The 16,872-nt window shown below is 37.2% G+C and overlaps 3 protein-coding genes across 5 annotated transcripts in view; 2 read left to right on the top strand and 1 right to left on the bottom strand.

Annotated features, from left to right (window-relative positions):
• The window catches only part of LOC311066858 (uncharacterized protein), a 56,087-nt gene extending 44,767 nt beyond the window's left edge, over window positions 1–11,320 (top strand). For both annotated transcript variants that reach the window (XM_084088261.1, XM_084088262.1), the window contains 17 exons: window positions 958–1,011; window positions 1,311–1,364; window positions 3,471–3,524; window positions 3,644–3,697; window positions 3,789–3,833; window positions 4,059–4,112; window positions 5,960–6,013; window positions 6,238–6,291; window positions 6,907–6,978; window positions 7,065–7,100; window positions 7,239–7,283; window positions 7,376–7,408; window positions 7,950–8,096; window positions 8,200–8,376; window positions 8,454–8,544; window positions 8,632–8,709; window positions 10,181–11,320. In XM_084088261.1, coding sequence (XP_083944387.1) covers window positions 958–1,011; window positions 1,311–1,364; window positions 3,471–3,524; window positions 3,644–3,697; window positions 3,789–3,833; window positions 4,059–4,112; window positions 5,960–6,013; window positions 6,238–6,291; window positions 6,907–6,978; window positions 7,065–7,100; window positions 7,239–7,283; window positions 7,376–7,408; window positions 7,950–8,096; window positions 8,200–8,376; window positions 8,454–8,544; window positions 8,632–8,709; window positions 10,181–10,383 — 1,305 coding nt within the window. In that variant the 3' untranslated portion in view covers window positions 10,384–11,320. The remainder of the gene's footprint in view (window positions 1–957; window positions 1,012–1,310; window positions 1,365–3,470; window positions 3,525–3,643; window positions 3,698–3,788; window positions 3,834–4,058; window positions 4,113–5,959; window positions 6,014–6,237; window positions 6,292–6,906; window positions 6,979–7,064; window positions 7,101–7,238; window positions 7,284–7,375; window positions 7,409–7,949; window positions 8,097–8,199; window positions 8,377–8,453; window positions 8,545–8,631; window positions 8,710–10,180) is intronic.
• LOC311066861 (uncharacterized protein) lies at window positions 11,234–14,591 on the bottom strand. 2 transcript variants are annotated; one of them, XM_084088266.1, is made up of 6 exons: window positions 14,459–14,591; window positions 13,508–13,629; window positions 13,285–13,404; window positions 13,156–13,189; window positions 13,015–13,065; window positions 11,234–12,880 (listed from the first exon to the last, which is right to left on the bottom strand). In XM_084088266.1, exons 2-6 carry the CDS (start codon window positions 13,550–13,552, stop codon window positions 12,798–12,800), a joined length of 333 nt encoding a protein of 110 aa, XP_083944392.1. In that variant the 5' UTR covers window positions 13,553–13,629; window positions 14,459–14,591; the 3' UTR covers window positions 11,234–12,797. The 2 variants fall into 2 exon arrangements, with proteins under 2 accessions (XP_083944392.1, XP_083944391.1); XM_084088265.1 differs by having other exon boundaries at window positions 14,299–14,465.
• Window positions 14,482–16,520, top strand: cd83 (CD83 molecule). The gene is made up of 5 exons (XM_084088264.1): window positions 14,482–14,623; window positions 14,705–14,820; window positions 15,261–15,489; window positions 15,713–15,819; window positions 15,904–16,520. Exons 1-5 carry the CDS (start codon window positions 14,551–14,553, stop codon window positions 16,036–16,038), a joined length of 660 nt encoding a protein of 219 aa, XP_083944390.1. The 5' UTR covers window positions 14,482–14,550; the 3' UTR covers window positions 16,039–16,520.
• Window positions 16,521–16,872: the final 352 nt, after the last annotated feature.

Raw genomic sequence — 16,872 nt, 5'->3', positions numbered from 1 at the left:
AAAGTCTTGATTTTCACCACAGGGGGACTTTAAGAAATTTCCCTGTTTTAAAAATTTCTGGCTTAATTTGACAATTTAATTTGCAAATAAAACTGTTTTTTTAATGTTCAGAATCTTATCAAAATTAATCTTATTGTCACCATTGTTGTGTTTTGCATTGATGCCACAACAGGGGCATTAATGCAATATTTAATTATATTTACCTCATCAATAGTTTCATGTTCCAAAATAGTATGATGTTTATAATAGTTGATATTGAAGTTAGATCCCTTTTATAAAAAAAACTTTTCTTTGAAAACACAAATAATTCTGATTTCTTGTAATACAACTGAACTGATAAGAAGAGAAGTATGGTAAATTAAGAGGCTCCAAGTGCCCAACCAAAGAGAACACTAATGACCATAATGCTGACTTCAAAACCATTTTAGTGAATCAGCATCATTGAAGTCAACTTCTGTGATGTTCTCTCAACATTTTCTGTTGTATTGACAATTTAACGACATTCAAGATGACTTGTATGTATGTCTCTTGACTATGAAGTGTATCTTAACATGGGGTTTCTGAGTAACAAAGGCATCGTATGCAAATAGAACAGATTGCTAGAATTTTACAATTAAGTTACAATTAAGATAAGTAAGTTAAGTAAACTAAAAAGTGTTGGTAAGAACATTTATTAGATCTCACTTTAAAAAAAAAAAGAAAAAAAAAAGATCTTCAGGTCATGTGTGGAAAAAAGTTATAATTCTTGGTTAAATAGCAGAGCTGTGCTGTTATATTATATGTATACAAGGTTTATCCAGAATGATATTCAATGCAATTTAAAATTATTTATATTTAAGTTAGGCCAATTTAGGTTTGTTTTTTTATTCTATTATTTCATGTAGTTATTATAGACATTATTATATTATTTAGATATTATGACTTGTGATTGAAATTGAGTTTATTTGTGCCTTCCAGGGTAATTTCGGAATAGAGGGTCCTCGTGGAGGAGTGGGTCTCCCTGGAAAGACTGTGAGCAACATAGCATCTTCAATAACACATCACAATCAGGGTTTCCTCTCCAGATTACTTCAAAAAAAAAAAAAAAATGTATTTCAATCAGTGATCATCACATAGCTGATAATGATAATGATAACAACTGAATATATAGGGAGATCACACAGCTGAGATGGTCTAGTCCTCCATTTTAGAAGTCAAAGCACAGCCAACACAAAGCTAACACATCTTGTTATCATATATTAGATTCCTAACAAAATCCCAGATTTCTCTATGAAATTAATCAGAGATAATATTTTTCTGACTGGCTACAGGGTTCTGTTGGCCCAAAAGGTAAATCTGGAAATCCAGGAGGTAAAGGTGTTAAGGTAGGTCACTTTACTCTTTTACAAATGTTATATGGTGTACTTGCTGAAATGTAGTGTCCAGAAGGTGAGCAGAAGGTTGTTGGTTCAAGGCCTGTAAGTCAACAGGCCCACATGGAATTTGCATCTTCAGGACTCTGCAGAAAGATTAGCATATTTACAAGGAATTTAAAAAAAACATTTTTCACTTTTTGTATTTATTTATTTTGATTATTTGATCATGATTTCAAGCTACAAATAAGAGTAAATGAAAGTTGCTCAGGGCAGTCGTTTCAAAACTAGGGTACGTGAGGTGACAGAGGGGGTATGCAAACAAAATGCTGAGTTTTTCCTTTAATTTATTTCTGCCCAACCTTAAAATAACATTAAAACCAAGCATGTATTTCTAACAGGCAAAATGCCACATCTAGTGTAAAAGTGGGTAATTGGTAGTACCGTAAAAGGTCAAAAACATGACATCCAATCAAATTACCTCATATTTTTGCTTTCAAAACTTACTGACTTAAGACTCAAACTCTCTTCGATAGAAAAACATACCTGTGTGAATTCTTGTTTTATAATGTTGATAATATATCCACACAATTGCAAATGTGACATTGATTTTATACATTTCAACGAACAAAAATGTAATATTAAGTGACGTACATTGTAAACAGTATTGTCAATATTGTTTCCTCTATTTTGCAATGAAATAATAGATCCAATGAAAGCCACAGCAGAACTTTTGTGCATCTCCAACACACAGCGGTGTTTCATTAGAGAATGAATATGTGGGTTTGAATGAATCGCGTCAATGATTCAATGACTCATTCATAAATATAGCCACACTATAGCTTGACTTACTCATTAAGACATATATAGTCATATAGTTCACTTGAAGGAGTGAATGAAATGAGTGAGTGAATTCGGACACTGTAAGTGTGCCGGAAGGGCTGCCGCTTTTGCATAGTTTCTGCTTGCTGTTTAATAATCATTTAAAACTTAGCAAACTGGCAGCTCCTGTATGTATAAACCTTAATTAAACAATTTAATAATCAATTAAAAAAGGAAGTTATACCTGTATGACGTTGCGCTGTAGCCGCATTGGACCGGTGGTTTGGAAAATGGATGGATGGATTATTAAGCTGCAGACGCCATCTTCTGGTCAGATGCGAGAATTCATTCTGCACGCAACTCTCACAGTGCATTGCGGGTATTCTTTGGCCGTTGAGCATATATGTACACTCGTTACTGCGGTGCATTGTGGAATTGATTGAGTGCACTTGATAACATCCACTATGGTTTCGGACACCTCTACAAATGGCTGTCCTCTCAAATAGTGCCCTATTTAAGGGCATTAAACAGTGAGCAAATGCATCTAGATGCAGCCTGTGCCACTGCAGTTCAAATATGGCACTTAATTTAATTGAAATTATTGATTTAGTTAAATGTTTTGCTTTATTTATTATATTAATAATTCAATAATTCAATTTCATAATTTGACAAAACATGCTACACTTAATAGGGTTAGATAAAACTTTGTCTTTGTAAAAAATGCACCACTGCTCTAGGGGGACAGTCCCTTCAAAAAGGTTATGCTACAATTAAACTTATGTTTATATGCTGTTAAGTCAAATGTATGTGCTTCCCTATTCTGGTTAAATGTCATATGTCATGAGTATCATTTCCCTTGGGGCGTGTGGGGGAGTTTTTCCGTTCGGTTTGTTTGTCTGTGGTTTTATTTTTCTTAACTATTTTTTTGCAATTGGTGTATCAACCGTGGAACTACAGTATATGTGGGTAGTTGACATGACCTTTCAAGCAGTCTGTCATGCTATACTGGTGTACAAAACTCAGCTTCAATCCTGAACAAATGCAACTGATCCAGCTAATCAAGTCCTTCATGAATATTTGAAAACTACAGGTATGTGTGTTGGAGCAGATTTGGGACTAAACTCTACAGGACTGTGGCTCTCCAGGAACTGAGTTTGGCACCCCGATTTAAAAACATTGATATTTAATACAAGAAGTCCATCTTTATTGGCAGCTTCTCATGTAACAGAACTAATACATTTCCAGTTGAGTTTTGATCTGTCCAGACTTGTATTGAGTCTCTCCATCTCTCAACAGGGTTCCATTGGTAAAACAGGAAAACAGGGTCCTGAGGGACGACAGGGACAGAAGGTTGATACCAAGACTTATGGGCATATCTAAGTCATAGACTCGTCATTAGTTTGACACACTTTATTACACCTATAATTACTGCTGCTGACTAAACCTTCATTTCCTCTTTGCATCATCAGGGTCAGATTGGAGCACCTGGATTCTCAGGAGACCGTGGAGAGCAGGGTTACTTGGTGACAAAATACTCACAACCTTCTCTTTCTCACATTTAAAAAAATCCCTGTTGTAATCTCAATATACCACTATTTTTCATCATGTTATAAGGGTTATACAGGAGTTCCCGGAGACCGTGGGGTGACAGGACCAAAGGTTTGTTTTCATAAAAAGGCTTATGATGGTTATCAGACAGTAACTGTGAGAGAGATTAGCTCAGTGGAATTATCCCTTGTCTTGTCTAGGTTTGCATACATACTCACAATGTTCTATAAGTAAACAGTTCATAATTTGAAAATTCCAACTAAAAGCTTTTCCTTGAATCAGCACTTTTGGTATTACAGTAGGCGCATTTCTCTTTCCATCTGCTATCATCTTCAGGGTGCTAAAGGTACAGGTGGCTTGCCAGGAAGTGACGGGGAGCCAGGAGAGGATGTGAGTAGCAAACTGTTACTGATGCAAGTGCCATTGTCAATATGGAAAAAACTTTCCTGAAGTATTTTTTTTCTGAACTAATATTAATAAATATAGCTGCAAGCAGCAATTATAGAAATTATAGCACCCAAGCACAACAGAAGCAAACAAGGAAGCTAGCAGCAGACCAACTGCAAAAATGAGTAAATAAAGACATATGGAGACAATTTTAAGCAAAAAAAGGTTGAAAACCCATGAATACATTAAGTTATAATGATATACAATTGCTTATAATATAATAGCATTCCAAATTTTTGAGTACTTTCAGGGCATGTTGCTTAAGACACATAACGAGTTTCATAAAGTTTCATAATGATACAGTATGCCAATACGTTCTTAAAATACATCAATATGCAAAACCATTGCATTTACAGCTTTGAATCTTTTTTTGGTCATTTTGTAATTAAAATGACGGCCAAATTTTTCACATTGGCACACCAATGTCATAATGGACTATGATAGCAACTGAGACAAAGACACTGCATGCCAATTTTGAAGTCAATCAGACCAACGGTACTGTAGTTAGAGCCAGTTTCATGTTTTGTTCAATTATAGTGCCACCAAGAGTGCCTTCATACATAAGCGTGTCAAATGTGATAAAGTCTCATTTCGTTTAGGAGTTATAGACTTTTATATTTATGAGCGCATAAAAACTGACCAACACTAGACTTTGATTGCATTTTTTTGTCACACAATTTTGACATTTGTCCAGGTACTTCTGGGCAACGATCTTTGTTTCCGATTTTCCTATGGTAGTTTCGTCTCGATCAGACTAACGTTTCGAAGATATTTGCGAAAGTTATCTAAACACTAAATCACAATGTTGCACAAGACATAAGGCGAAACCTAGAATGTTTGGTATCGTTGGACTCAGCAAGGATTCAGGAATCTAAGGAGATGGCTCCTGTGAAGTCAACCAAATCCTAAGTTATAAGCATGTGAATATTTGATTTTACCACTAGGTGGCACTGGCTCGAAACTTCTTCTAAAATACAGCATTTTACTACAAAATTCAAAAACGCTGACGCCTAAAATGACCGATATGGGAAATCTGGATATCATTCAACTCGGCATGCCGCCCCGAATCTAACGAGACAACTTTTATTTATGGGCAAACTGTTCAGAAGTAATAAGCAAAAAAGTACAATTTTTCATATCTCCTGACCAGTAGGTGGTACTGTGCCAAAACCAGCATGTAGCCTCAAGTCTGTAATGCTAAAGCGTTGCGGAGGTATAGCCTTGCGTCAAATTTGGGATGCTCTACATTAATTTGCGTGTTATTCAAAAATGGTTGGGTTTATCAAAAAGCTTTTAATAACTTTTTGCCAGCATGTTCTGAAGATGATCTGATTCGATTTTCATGAAAATCGGACAGACCGTCTAGGAGGAGTTAGAAAAATTAGTTTTTCAGAAAATTGAAAATGGCGGAAAAATGTTCATGACAGAAAATGCCATCATAGGTTGCAACTTGCAATCAATTGCATCAAATAGTTGTGAGCCAAAGAATCAGAGGAACTATTTCTAGCCCTTACGGTTCAAAAGTTATTAGCATAAACACAAGTGAAAATTTGGAAAGTTGGTGGCGCTTGAGGGTTTGAGTTAAAGACTATGTTGACAGTTCAGACTGTCCTCTATCAGTGCGCAAAAAATTCACAAATTGTTACCGTACCATTCTATGGGCTGCCATAGACTTCCAGAACAGAAGAAGAAGAAATGGAAGATGAAGAAGAACGCCAATGGATACAATAGCACCTTCAGTACTTGGCTTCTAATAATAATAATAATGATAATAATAATATATCTTCCAGGGTCCTCTGGGTGTTCCAGGAGTTGAGGGGGTGCCAGGGTCTTTTGGACCCAAGGTAAGAGAAAATACAATATATAATTATATATATATATATATATATATATATATATATATATATATATATATATATATATATATATATATATATATATATAGTTATAAATAAATCAAAGATTTTAAGAGAATTCAGTTTCCACAATCCACTTGCCATTTCTTTGTAAAGAATAAGGATTTTTTTTCAAAAAAGTTTCTAAATTTCCGTCTTCCTCTTTTCCTCAGGGTTTGAAAGGTGATCGTGGTCTGAGGGGGGCACCTGGAAGAGTAGGAAGTGTGGTAAGATAGAATTTTGGCCCTTTGTGGCGATAATACACTTCTCAAATTTTGCAAATGCGCGTGACACAATCAGAAACCACACAAGGTTAATCTGTTGACTTACATGTGATATCTTCTAGATCAAAACAAAAGCCAGATTATTATTCTATGGGAGAACACCATATTGTTGGAAGTTGGAAACCACCAGAAATCTGCTAGATTATCTTGTTACTGTTGGTTTAACAGTAATCCAGTGGGGAATTTCCCTGAATGGTGATTCAACAGATAGTCACAAGACCGAAAGTGAAACTAGGTTCTATTTTTACCTTTCAGCAGTTTCATTACATTTGGTGTAGGCGTCCGGATTTCCCCTAAAAATCTTCTCCCTAAAGGAAATGAGATTGTACAGTACTATGCACAGTGTAGTCTAAACATGTAGTTTAGTCTACATCATAAAAGGCAACAAAAGATTACTCATTTACAGTATATGTGACTAACACAATTATTCTTCAAGCAGAACTGTAAGCATTTATTCAATACTGTTTTGCAATATCAAGAAGATCCCCCCCCCCCCCATATATTAAAAAAAGCAAGCTTGAGATTTTATTTGACTTTTTCTTTATTTTCTTTCCATAGGGTCCACAAGGAGACAGTGGGGATGCAGGAGTTCCGGGGAAACCCGGGCCAAAAGGCTTGTCTGGTCCCACAGTATGCAACTCATTTTAGTTCAATTTTTAGTTTATTTATTAACCTGTCTATTAATCAAATGCTTAGTTTGTTGTTCTGATCTACAGGGTGCCAAAGGAGAAACAGGCCCAGATGGTGAGAAGGTAATATAAAAGGCATTTTACATCAGTATAATATTAGCCACAATCTTTTTATAGGCATTAGATAAAATGATGGTGTCACCATTAAAATGATCTATTTGGTTATATGAGTTGATTTTATTGAATTCATGACTCTCTCAGGGGACACAAGGACGGAAAGGAGGGAAGGGTGCTAAAGCAGATAAGGTACCAGCCATCACAGTAACTGTTCCTCTTCCTGTTTCCATTACACTAGCCACAGTTTATTTATTTTAACCACAATTTCGTCATTGTTTTAGGGAGACGCTGGATCTCGTGGTGACAAAGGCCAGGTTTGTCATCATTGAGTGAATCTATTTTACGTCAGAGCCGTGGAACAGTGGTAGTCCACAAGCTCATGACGTACAAGGATGCAGGTTTGAATCCGGACTACACTGTTTCTCCACAGTATTTCTTCTCACTTTTCATTGTCCTAGTTAATAAAAGACAAAAATTCTAAGAATAATAATAATTTTAAAATGTTTTAAATATATATAATTTTATATAATGTTTTTGAAATTTTCTTATAAAACAGTAATAGTGTGAAATATTATTACAATTTAAAATAACTTTTCTTTTTTTAAATGTAATTTATACAAAATTTTCAGCATCAATGTTGAAAACAGTAGGTTAATATTTTTGCAGAAACATGATACATTTTTTTTCAGGATTCTCTGATGAATAGAAAGTTCAAAATAATAGAACTTATTTTAAATCGATTTTTTTTTGGTCACAATTTAAACTTTTAGTGTCACTTTGGATCAATTTATTGTAGTAAAAAGTAAAAAATAAATCCTGTTGTTTATCACAATAAAAGTTTATTTTTATGTGTAGCTTGGAGTGAAGGGTCGTTTTGGCCGCGATGGGCTTGTTGGTCCTATTGGACCTCCAGGTCTTCCAGGTCCAAGAGGAGAAGGAGGACCTAGCGGAGACCAGGGAGGGAAAGGACAGACTGGGCCGAAAGGAGAGCCAGGTGAACATGTGAGTATCATCGTGATTATTATCAGAAATAAATTAATTTTGGGTGTATGAAAGAGTTTTAGGCCAGAACGCAGAAAACATTTGTACAACTGGCTCTGTGCAGGGTCCAGGACTGACGGATGAGCAGATATTGCAGCTGTGTCAAGGTGTGGTTACTGCTCAGATCTCCCAGTATGCTGCATCTATACGTGCCAAATGCGTACAGGGCTGTCCCATCAACAACCGTACCCTCATCGGACCCCCAGGTGTCACAGGACCCCCAGGAAGTTCAGGAAAAACAGTGAGCTGATATATGAGTTGCCACAAACCTGTCATATAAAAGCACTCTTACTTTTTAACACAGTGTATTTCATTCAGGGTAAAGCAGGAAAGGCAGGTGCTAAAGGAGAAAGAGGCCCCCAAGGCATGAAAGGTCTAGAGGGCCAGAAAGGAGCTCCAGGGGACAGAGGTACTGTGCCAACATCACTATTAAAAGTTTTAACTTAACAAAAAAGCTGTTTATGCAAACAGATGAGCTCACTGTGTTTTTCTAAAGGTACAAAAGGTCAGAAAGGACAGAGAGGTGATGCTGGCAAAGGTCTTCCTGGGCATGATGGTCACCAAGGCCTCAGAGGTAATTTTGGGGAGTTTTCACACCTGGTTCACTCAGAAGGTTTGTTTTGGAGACTGCCGTTTTCACCCTTGGTTCAGGTCATATAGGTGTATATGAATACGGCAATCACACTCGGATCCGCACCAAATAAGGCAGATTTAGACCACCTTGTTCAGGGGATCTCAGAACTATTGGTGTTGATTCGAGTGTGATTGATATGTTCATAAAAGGCTAACCAAACTGGGGGCAAAACAAGTGTCAGTGGTTTTGTTGAAAACTCTGGAGCAGTTTGGTTGTGCTGAGAAAGCAATCCGACCTGAAGGACCAATGTATATACACTGAAAAGCCAAAAACATTATGACCACTCACACAAAGCGAAAAATGCTGATCATACCTTAACAAAATGACATGTCAAGGTCTGGGTTAATTAGATGGTAATGGGCAGGAGTAAAGACCTGAGAGACTTTGACAAGGGCCAAAATGTTATGGCCAGACGAATGGGTCAGAGCATCTCTGAAACAGCAAGGCCTGTGGGTTGCTCCCGGTCAGCAGTGGTGAGAATTTACCAACAGTGGTCCAGAGGGACAAACCACAAACCGGCAACAGGGTGTTGGGCGCGCAAGGCTCATTGATGCGTGAGGGCAACAAAGGCTATCCCGTCTGGTCTGAACCGACTGAAGGTCTACTGTGGCACAAGTCACATAACATTTTAATGATGGTTATGGGAGGAATGTGTCACATCACAGTGCATCGCACCCTGTTGCATATGGTGCTGCGTAGCAGCAGACTGGTCCGAGGGAAAGCCCCTACAATGGGTCCACAAGTGTTGGAACTGGACAAGATGCGGGAAGATGACAGTTGGTGGGTGAAGTGGTGGGTGCTCTGGGCAATGTTCTGCCAGGTAACCGTGGGTCCGGCCATTCATGTGGACATCAATATGACACTTGCCACCTATCTGAACGTTGATAACTTAGGTACATTCCTTTATGGCAATGGTATTCCTTGATTGCAATAGCCTCTTTCAGCAGAATAATGCACCCTTCCACATTGTACAGGAATGGCTTGAGGAACATGAGTTCAAGGTGTTTCCCTGGCCTCTAAATTCCCCAAATCTCCATCTGATTGAGCATCTTTAGGATGTGCTGAAGCATCAAGTCCGATCCACTGCAGCTCCACCTCACAACTTACGGGACTTGAAGGATTTGTTGCTAATGTCTTGATGCCAGATACCACAGGGCACCTTCAGAGGTCTAGTAGAATCCATGGTTCGGCGAGTCTGTTCTGTTCTGTTGGGACACGAAGGACCAGCAGCATTAGACAGGTGGTCATAATGCTTTGGCTCATTGGTGTTACGTACACTTTGGTACTCTTTGAAATGTTGCCTTGTAAAAGTAAACCGAAACATTGTTCCTTAAACGATCTGCAGGTCTGAAATCTCCCTCAATAACTGTGGATTGGATGTAGTTACAGTAACTCTGGTGTATCTCCCCAGGACTGCCAGGCTATCCAGCAGAACCTAAAGATGGCATTGAGGGCCCACAAGGACCTCGTGGGTTTCCTGGGCGTGTGGGTCAGCCTGGCATGGCTGGTGATGCAGGAATACCTGGCGTGTGCGAGGCGCGAGACTGCAGCATTCATGCACCTGTAGTGCGCAAAGAGATGGGATTGGTCAAAGGGCCCCTCAGCCAGGCCTGAGAACAGGGAGGACTGTGATTGACCTGGGACAGAAGGGCCTTTCTAGCAGAGACCATGAATATTGTGCTGTTGGGTGCAGACTGGAGTCAAGACAGACTGGAGTCAAAACCTGGAGATCAAGAGTCTCATTTATAAAATGTTGCGTAGAAACCGTCCTACATTTGATCTTACGATCATTTCTCAAAAGTGCGTATGTGTGATTTAGACAAAAAGAGTTCTGACGTCTGCTCAGACCCTGACGTAGCGCTAAGCACTTTTCCACGTCAAAGATCGCTTCTATATATATGAACGTTAGCGTGGATTTTAGCGTACACACACTAGAAGATCAAATCTTTTTTTTAATAACAAATTTTATAAATGAGGCCCCAAGTCTCTACGGGTTTTGTTTTTACTAATTTGATTCTTTGAAGGTGTCAAATGAAACTACACAAATGAATACTGCCTGCACTTTTGCTTTCATTTATCAACAATGTTTTGGTTTCATTATGTATACAGTACAGACATGTAAATAATTGTGTAAAGCATCTTAAATATACATCTTCTGTGTCCTGAAATATGTTTTATTTTCTCTAAAAACATGCCTTAAATTATTTAGAGACAATGCAGTTCTTTTGCCCAGTAGTTTCAGGGAAATATTTATTTCCCTTTTGATGCATTAAGCTGAATTAAAGATAAAACATTTTTTAAACTGTGTATGATTGTGTGTCATGACTATAGTGTAACCACAACATTTTCTGATCTGTGTTCAGGTCATTATCAAACATTTTTGAATGACTGTAAAATCTATTTAGGAAAATGCTTTATCTTATGTTAATGTTTTTGCAGTCCATGTTTTTTTTTTTTTGGTACATAAAGTAGTATTGGTTCTTAAGGTCTTGTTTTTACTACAGTGGCCTTAAATATTATTTGTACACTTTAAACACAATTAAAAACATTTAAATACATTTTAAGTTTAAAACAAGCAGCATTTATTAAAAAAATACAAAACATACAATTATCAGAGGTAGATATGAAGCAAAGAAAATACAAAAATAGTTTAATACAGTATAATTTTTTATGGGCAGCATAATATATAATTTTGCACCTTGGGGAGACATCAAACCCAAAGCAAGTGTTTTCATGTGTCTCCATTTACACTTAAACTTTTATGTACACATAACTAAGTATTACTTCAATAATATGGAGTTTTTAATCATTTTATTTTAGTACATCAAGTTAAACTAAAAATGAGAAATGTTAACTTGGCAACTAGCTGAAATGAAATGTGTATTTTTTTATTTTATTTCAAGTAACACATTTTTTTTAATGGTTTCAGTTTTAGTTAACTATAACCCTAGACAAACCGTATATAAAGTTGATGTACTATTCCTATTAGGGATGCACCGATGTATCGGCCAATAATTGGTATCGGCTGGTTATATCCAGTCAATCAAAAGGTGGTCAGACTGCAACTTATTTTGTGTGAAGAAAATGTCTCGTGTTAAATTTAATGCTGCCTAAGCGACCCTAGTCTCAGCCTCAGACGTCACGCCCACAAACTGTTGGCTGAATGTCTGATGCATATGACACTTTTCTGGAAACACTTTTGAAGTTTCGAAGTCGTGGTCTGATTGGTTGAATTCTACAGGATGTCCGGGAGACATACGTGTCGCTTTCTTTAACAGTCCGCCTGGAAACAAATGCCGTGACGCCAAAACCCCTCGTGGAAGAAGAACGCCGTGGTGTTTACATGAGCGCTTTCCAGGATCAACTAAACTCAGGATTTTCAAAAGTGTGTGAAGTTCACGGTTCCATTGTTGAAATGTCTCATGTCATCGCTCAATTTGTGTTTCAACCACGGAAAGTCTTCAATAAACCAGCATGTGAGTAAAATGTCACGTATGCGTTGCATTTACCTTAGGAAAGTAATCCAGTGATTACAGTTCGTTAGTTAGCAATAAATAATAAAAAAATAAAAAAATTGGGAGAGAAGCTTATTTACTGTTAATTATTTATGCATGTTTGAATGAATTTGCCATTAGGACAACGTATTTATGAAAACGAACTTATGTGCAAATGTGTTATACAAACATTTCAGTTTTTATTTGAGTGTAATTATTATTTCTGAAAATAAAGAGCAGCTGAATATAATAGCTCTGTTGTAAATTTTAACCTCTAGTATTATATTAATGTGCCAAATGAGAGGGTTCCCTGTACAGTTTACAGCATTAGTTGGGAGAGATTTTCTTTCCTTAAGAAAATAAAACTATATTCGTATCTACATATATCATTATGATTAATCGGTAGAGGAAATTTAGTACCGGTGCATCTCTAATTCCTATGCTATATACAAATACGAGTCCCTGCCGTGATGAAGCTAAAAAAAATAAAGTCAAAAGTTTAAGGTCTATTGAAGGCTCTCTTCATCCAATATCTTAGTGAGTGGCTTGATTGCATCCAACATATAATACTAGACATGCAATGGTTATGATCAGCAAGGCAATGGACAGGAAAATACCTAAAAAAAAAAGAAAGAGATAAACAAACAGAGAAATCCTCTGAAATGAAACCAAAAATATTTATTCAAAAATAAACCGAACTATTGATTGTAGTGCCCCTCCACCCACACACACACAGTTCGTTTCTTCTTACCAATCTGATCTCTCTTCACAGGTTTGTGGAGTGATTGAGGTACCCTTTTGCCTAAAACGAAACAACAACAAATGTGTAAAAGCATTAACTTGTGATATATAATTGTTATAACAAGATATTATTGTTAGAAAATAAACTTACCATTAAAATGCACACGGTGTTCAGTCAAATCATCCTTTACAATTTAAAGAGACACAGATGCTGTTTAATGTGCTATTCAAATGCAGATTCTTAAAAGACATGCCCTGCAGTGCACAGAAAATGACTCACTTGTGTGCATATTACAGCCAGGGTGACATTGACGCATTCAGTCAATGTGATTCTCCCAACGAATAACTCTTTGCATGGACTGTGACACTCCGGGGTGAATCTCAAAAACGTTCCAATGGACTGAAGGAAACAGCATGAAAGTCAGTAACCTGCAGAGTATTTTACATATATTCTATATATAGAATCTATTACTTAACTTCAATTAATTGTTTATTATACTCACAAGTTCCTGTGCAGACCAATACTGATCACAGTCTGGGTGCTGCATCGCATATTCAGATTGTAGATGGTGTAATTCTTCCGTGCAGTTGTAGCTTTGTGTTGTCTCTGTGACTTCAGTCCAGACTGAGGGAAGATAGGTAGGTAGGTAGGTAGATAGGTAGGTAGGTAGGTAGGTAGATAGATAGATAGATACCGAATCAATGCCTAAGCATATTCTTATTCTTATCTGTATATGAAATACGTGTCTGTGGTGTAAAGTACACATTTACTTGAGTGGCAGTGAGGGCTGATTTGAAACTACTGCGTGCATAATTGCGTAGCCTAATATGGGGGAATCCCAAAGGGGGATTTTCCAAGTGAATCTTTAATTCTCTAGCAAACATGTTTTTTTTTTCTTTTAAATTAACTGCTCGTGTATATATATATATTTTTTTTTTAACAAGATTAAGATGCATTGTTAAAATTAAAACCTTTTGAAGAAGCTTAATTGTTCCAGCGTTTCTCACAGCTGAAAACTGCCACAAAGCACAGAGACAATTACAATTTAGAAAAAGCCAAACTGATTACAAACCATTATGCATGCAGTATAATAATAATAAAAAATAATCAGAATAAAACCAAGCATTGTCCGTTCGTGCCTATTCTTCAGGCTGACTGACTAACGTTAACGGACTGTAAACAAACGCTACGTCATTTGTCATCGCACTATGTTTGGCATAACTTCAAGCCTCAGCAATTAAAGTCGAGATTAAATGTGAAGCGATGGCACTTTGTATTTGAATTAGGTCTTACCAGGCCAAAAAAAGAACGATAGCGATATCAAACCCACGAAAACTTCTTTGATCCAGCACATGGCGTGGTTGAGCCCTTTGCAGGTACTGCTATCACAACAATGAAAGTAAAATAGCCTACTATCACACCATCACACCGGTTCCGGGTTAACGTCACCTACTTTCTCTTCAGTGCAGTCTTTCTCGCGTGTGGGATTTTCCAACTTCCCCAAAAGCCAAATGAGCTGGCGTGTTGCTCATAGCTATATAAACCATGTCGACACCGACCAAGATAGCCAGAACCATGCATTGCTTCTCGGAATTCATCGTATGTCTTGTAACTTTAGGTAAGACTCCACACGTATTCCTGCGAGTATTTTCACGCAGACTCTGTTGATCCAGGTTGACATGAGGTGTTTTATTTTCAGCTGTGGCACAGGGTGCAAGGAATGAGATTCGCGCTGTCATTGGCGAGGATGTCGAGTTGCCTTGCGCTGCGAAATCAAAGGCGGGTGTCCAGTACCGCTGGGTGACATGGTACAAGGTAAAGTTCAACATTTGTATACTTTACTGAGAACCTTGTGTTTTTTCCCTATCATCTTTTGTTTACAATGTTCGGTTTGCTTCAATAACCACTAAAACTATCTATTCAGATATTAAAAAATACATAAAAATGACTAAGTAGCCTAGCCTACAATTAATTTTACATTTTTAAAAAGTATTAAACAGCGAAGCAGATTATAATATTAATATTTTAATGTTCTGCCAAATAAAGGTAAAATGTGATATGTAGGCCTATTGCCTATAGATTATTATGTACATTCATGTAGGCTATTCAAGGTGCAATGAAAGCAATTCAGTACATTTTTGTCAGGGTACTTCATACAAATTAGTCCCTATATGTTCTAGCTACTTGAGAGATGTTCAGTGTTGTTTTAAATGAAGATGCCGTTTAAATTAATTAATTAAACTTATGTTTTACAGGTTGTTGAAGGGCCTTCCCGAACGATGACTGGTCTTGTAAGACTAACTGAAAACAGTGGCAAAGTGGAAAAATACAAAGGTGTCGAACGAGAGGTTGAGCTGCTTGAGAAAACACAGAGCCTTCTTCTGTCTAATGTAACTGCACAAGACAGTGGAATATACAACTGCTTTCTGTTTGCTCCTCTTGGCCATCAGAACCAGGAAGGCGAAATCGTTCTGAAGGTCTATGGTAAGTTACTTTGGGGATTTTTAATGGACACAAAAATGATTTATACTCTTAAACTTAAAAACACATTTTTGTTGCTTTTTTAATCAAAATTAAGTTCACTGGGGTGATCTAGCACATTAATTAAAGCTATAGTTCATCTAAAAGCAATAATAACAGCAATAGCAAATGAATGATGAAAGTGGGCAAATTAACAATCTGATGTTGATGTGTTTTGTATTTTTAGAGCATCATACAGTTGAGAAAATGGAATTTAATAAAAGTGATACTATTTATGTAGCCGTGGCCATCACAGTCCTCGGTGTGGCACTCCTGATGCTTTGCTTAAGCTATGTAAGTAATTTATTCATTTAATAGCCAATAAATTATATACTTTGAGTCAAAATAAGGTATTTACCAAAGACATGTTTACCACAGGTTTGTTTAAGGAATGTATTCCAAAGCAACAAGAAGCTCTCAAAAGACTCTTTGCTAAAAATGCCACATCAAGGTAAGAACTTGATTGTCACCAAGCATTTGGATTGCAAGACTTTGCCTGAAGTGTTGGTGTGATGATAAACCAGAGTACATGGGACATGTACACCTTCAGCACGATGTGTGCCTGACATCATCGGCCCGTGACAGTGATGGCTGACCAACATCAGCATGATGACACGCCCCCCACCCTGTCAGACCAGCCCAGTCTCACGGCAGTTCGTGAAATGGAAACGTAATTTGATCTGGTTGGGAACCTATGGCTCGCGAGCCACACCTGGCTCTTTGGCAAAAATCATGTGGCTTGCAAGGTTTGCCAACAAACGATCGTTTTTTTTGTGATGCACGATTCCGTAGCATTAAAAGCGTTAGCGAGTAGTAGCCTATGAAAGGCCGAAAAGCCGGTTTGTTGGGGTGGTGGATGGGTCAAGCAACACAGGACTTTCACCCAGGAGACCGGGTATCCTGTCCCGCGTGTCAAGCTTTCTTTCTTTATTTATTTCAATATTTATGAATGTGCGTGGCACAAATATATAGTAAAATAAAAAGTGCTTACTGCATTAGATTTGTGTTTGCTTGTTTGTGAGTGTGAACCACGGAAGTAGAGAAGGACTGGCTTTGGATGCTATGCTTGGTTATCAATGTTATTGGAAGGCAGGCCTTCAGATTTTCTACTAAGTTCTCAGAATACATATGTTAAAATACTTTTAAATGATATTTGAAATCATGTTTTCAGTGCTTTCATAATAGAATAAAAAAAACTACCTCATATGACATTTCCTTTGGATTTATTTATAAATTCATTTTCTTTATTGTATGTTATGTAAGTTATTGTATGTTAATGCGTATTGAATTAAGTGCTTTCTGTTAAGATCGTTCATCTATGAAGTCAAAATCTAAATAAAGTACTTT

This window comes from Abramis brama (assembly GCF_963993115.1).
Source record: "Abramis brama genome assembly, chromosome: 17".
Taxonomy (NCBI): domain Eukaryota; kingdom Metazoa; phylum Chordata; class Actinopteri; order Cypriniformes; family Leuciscidae; genus Abramis; species Abramis brama.
Note: the sequence above shows the minus strand (reverse complement) of the source record. Positions and strands in the feature narration are given on the sequence as shown.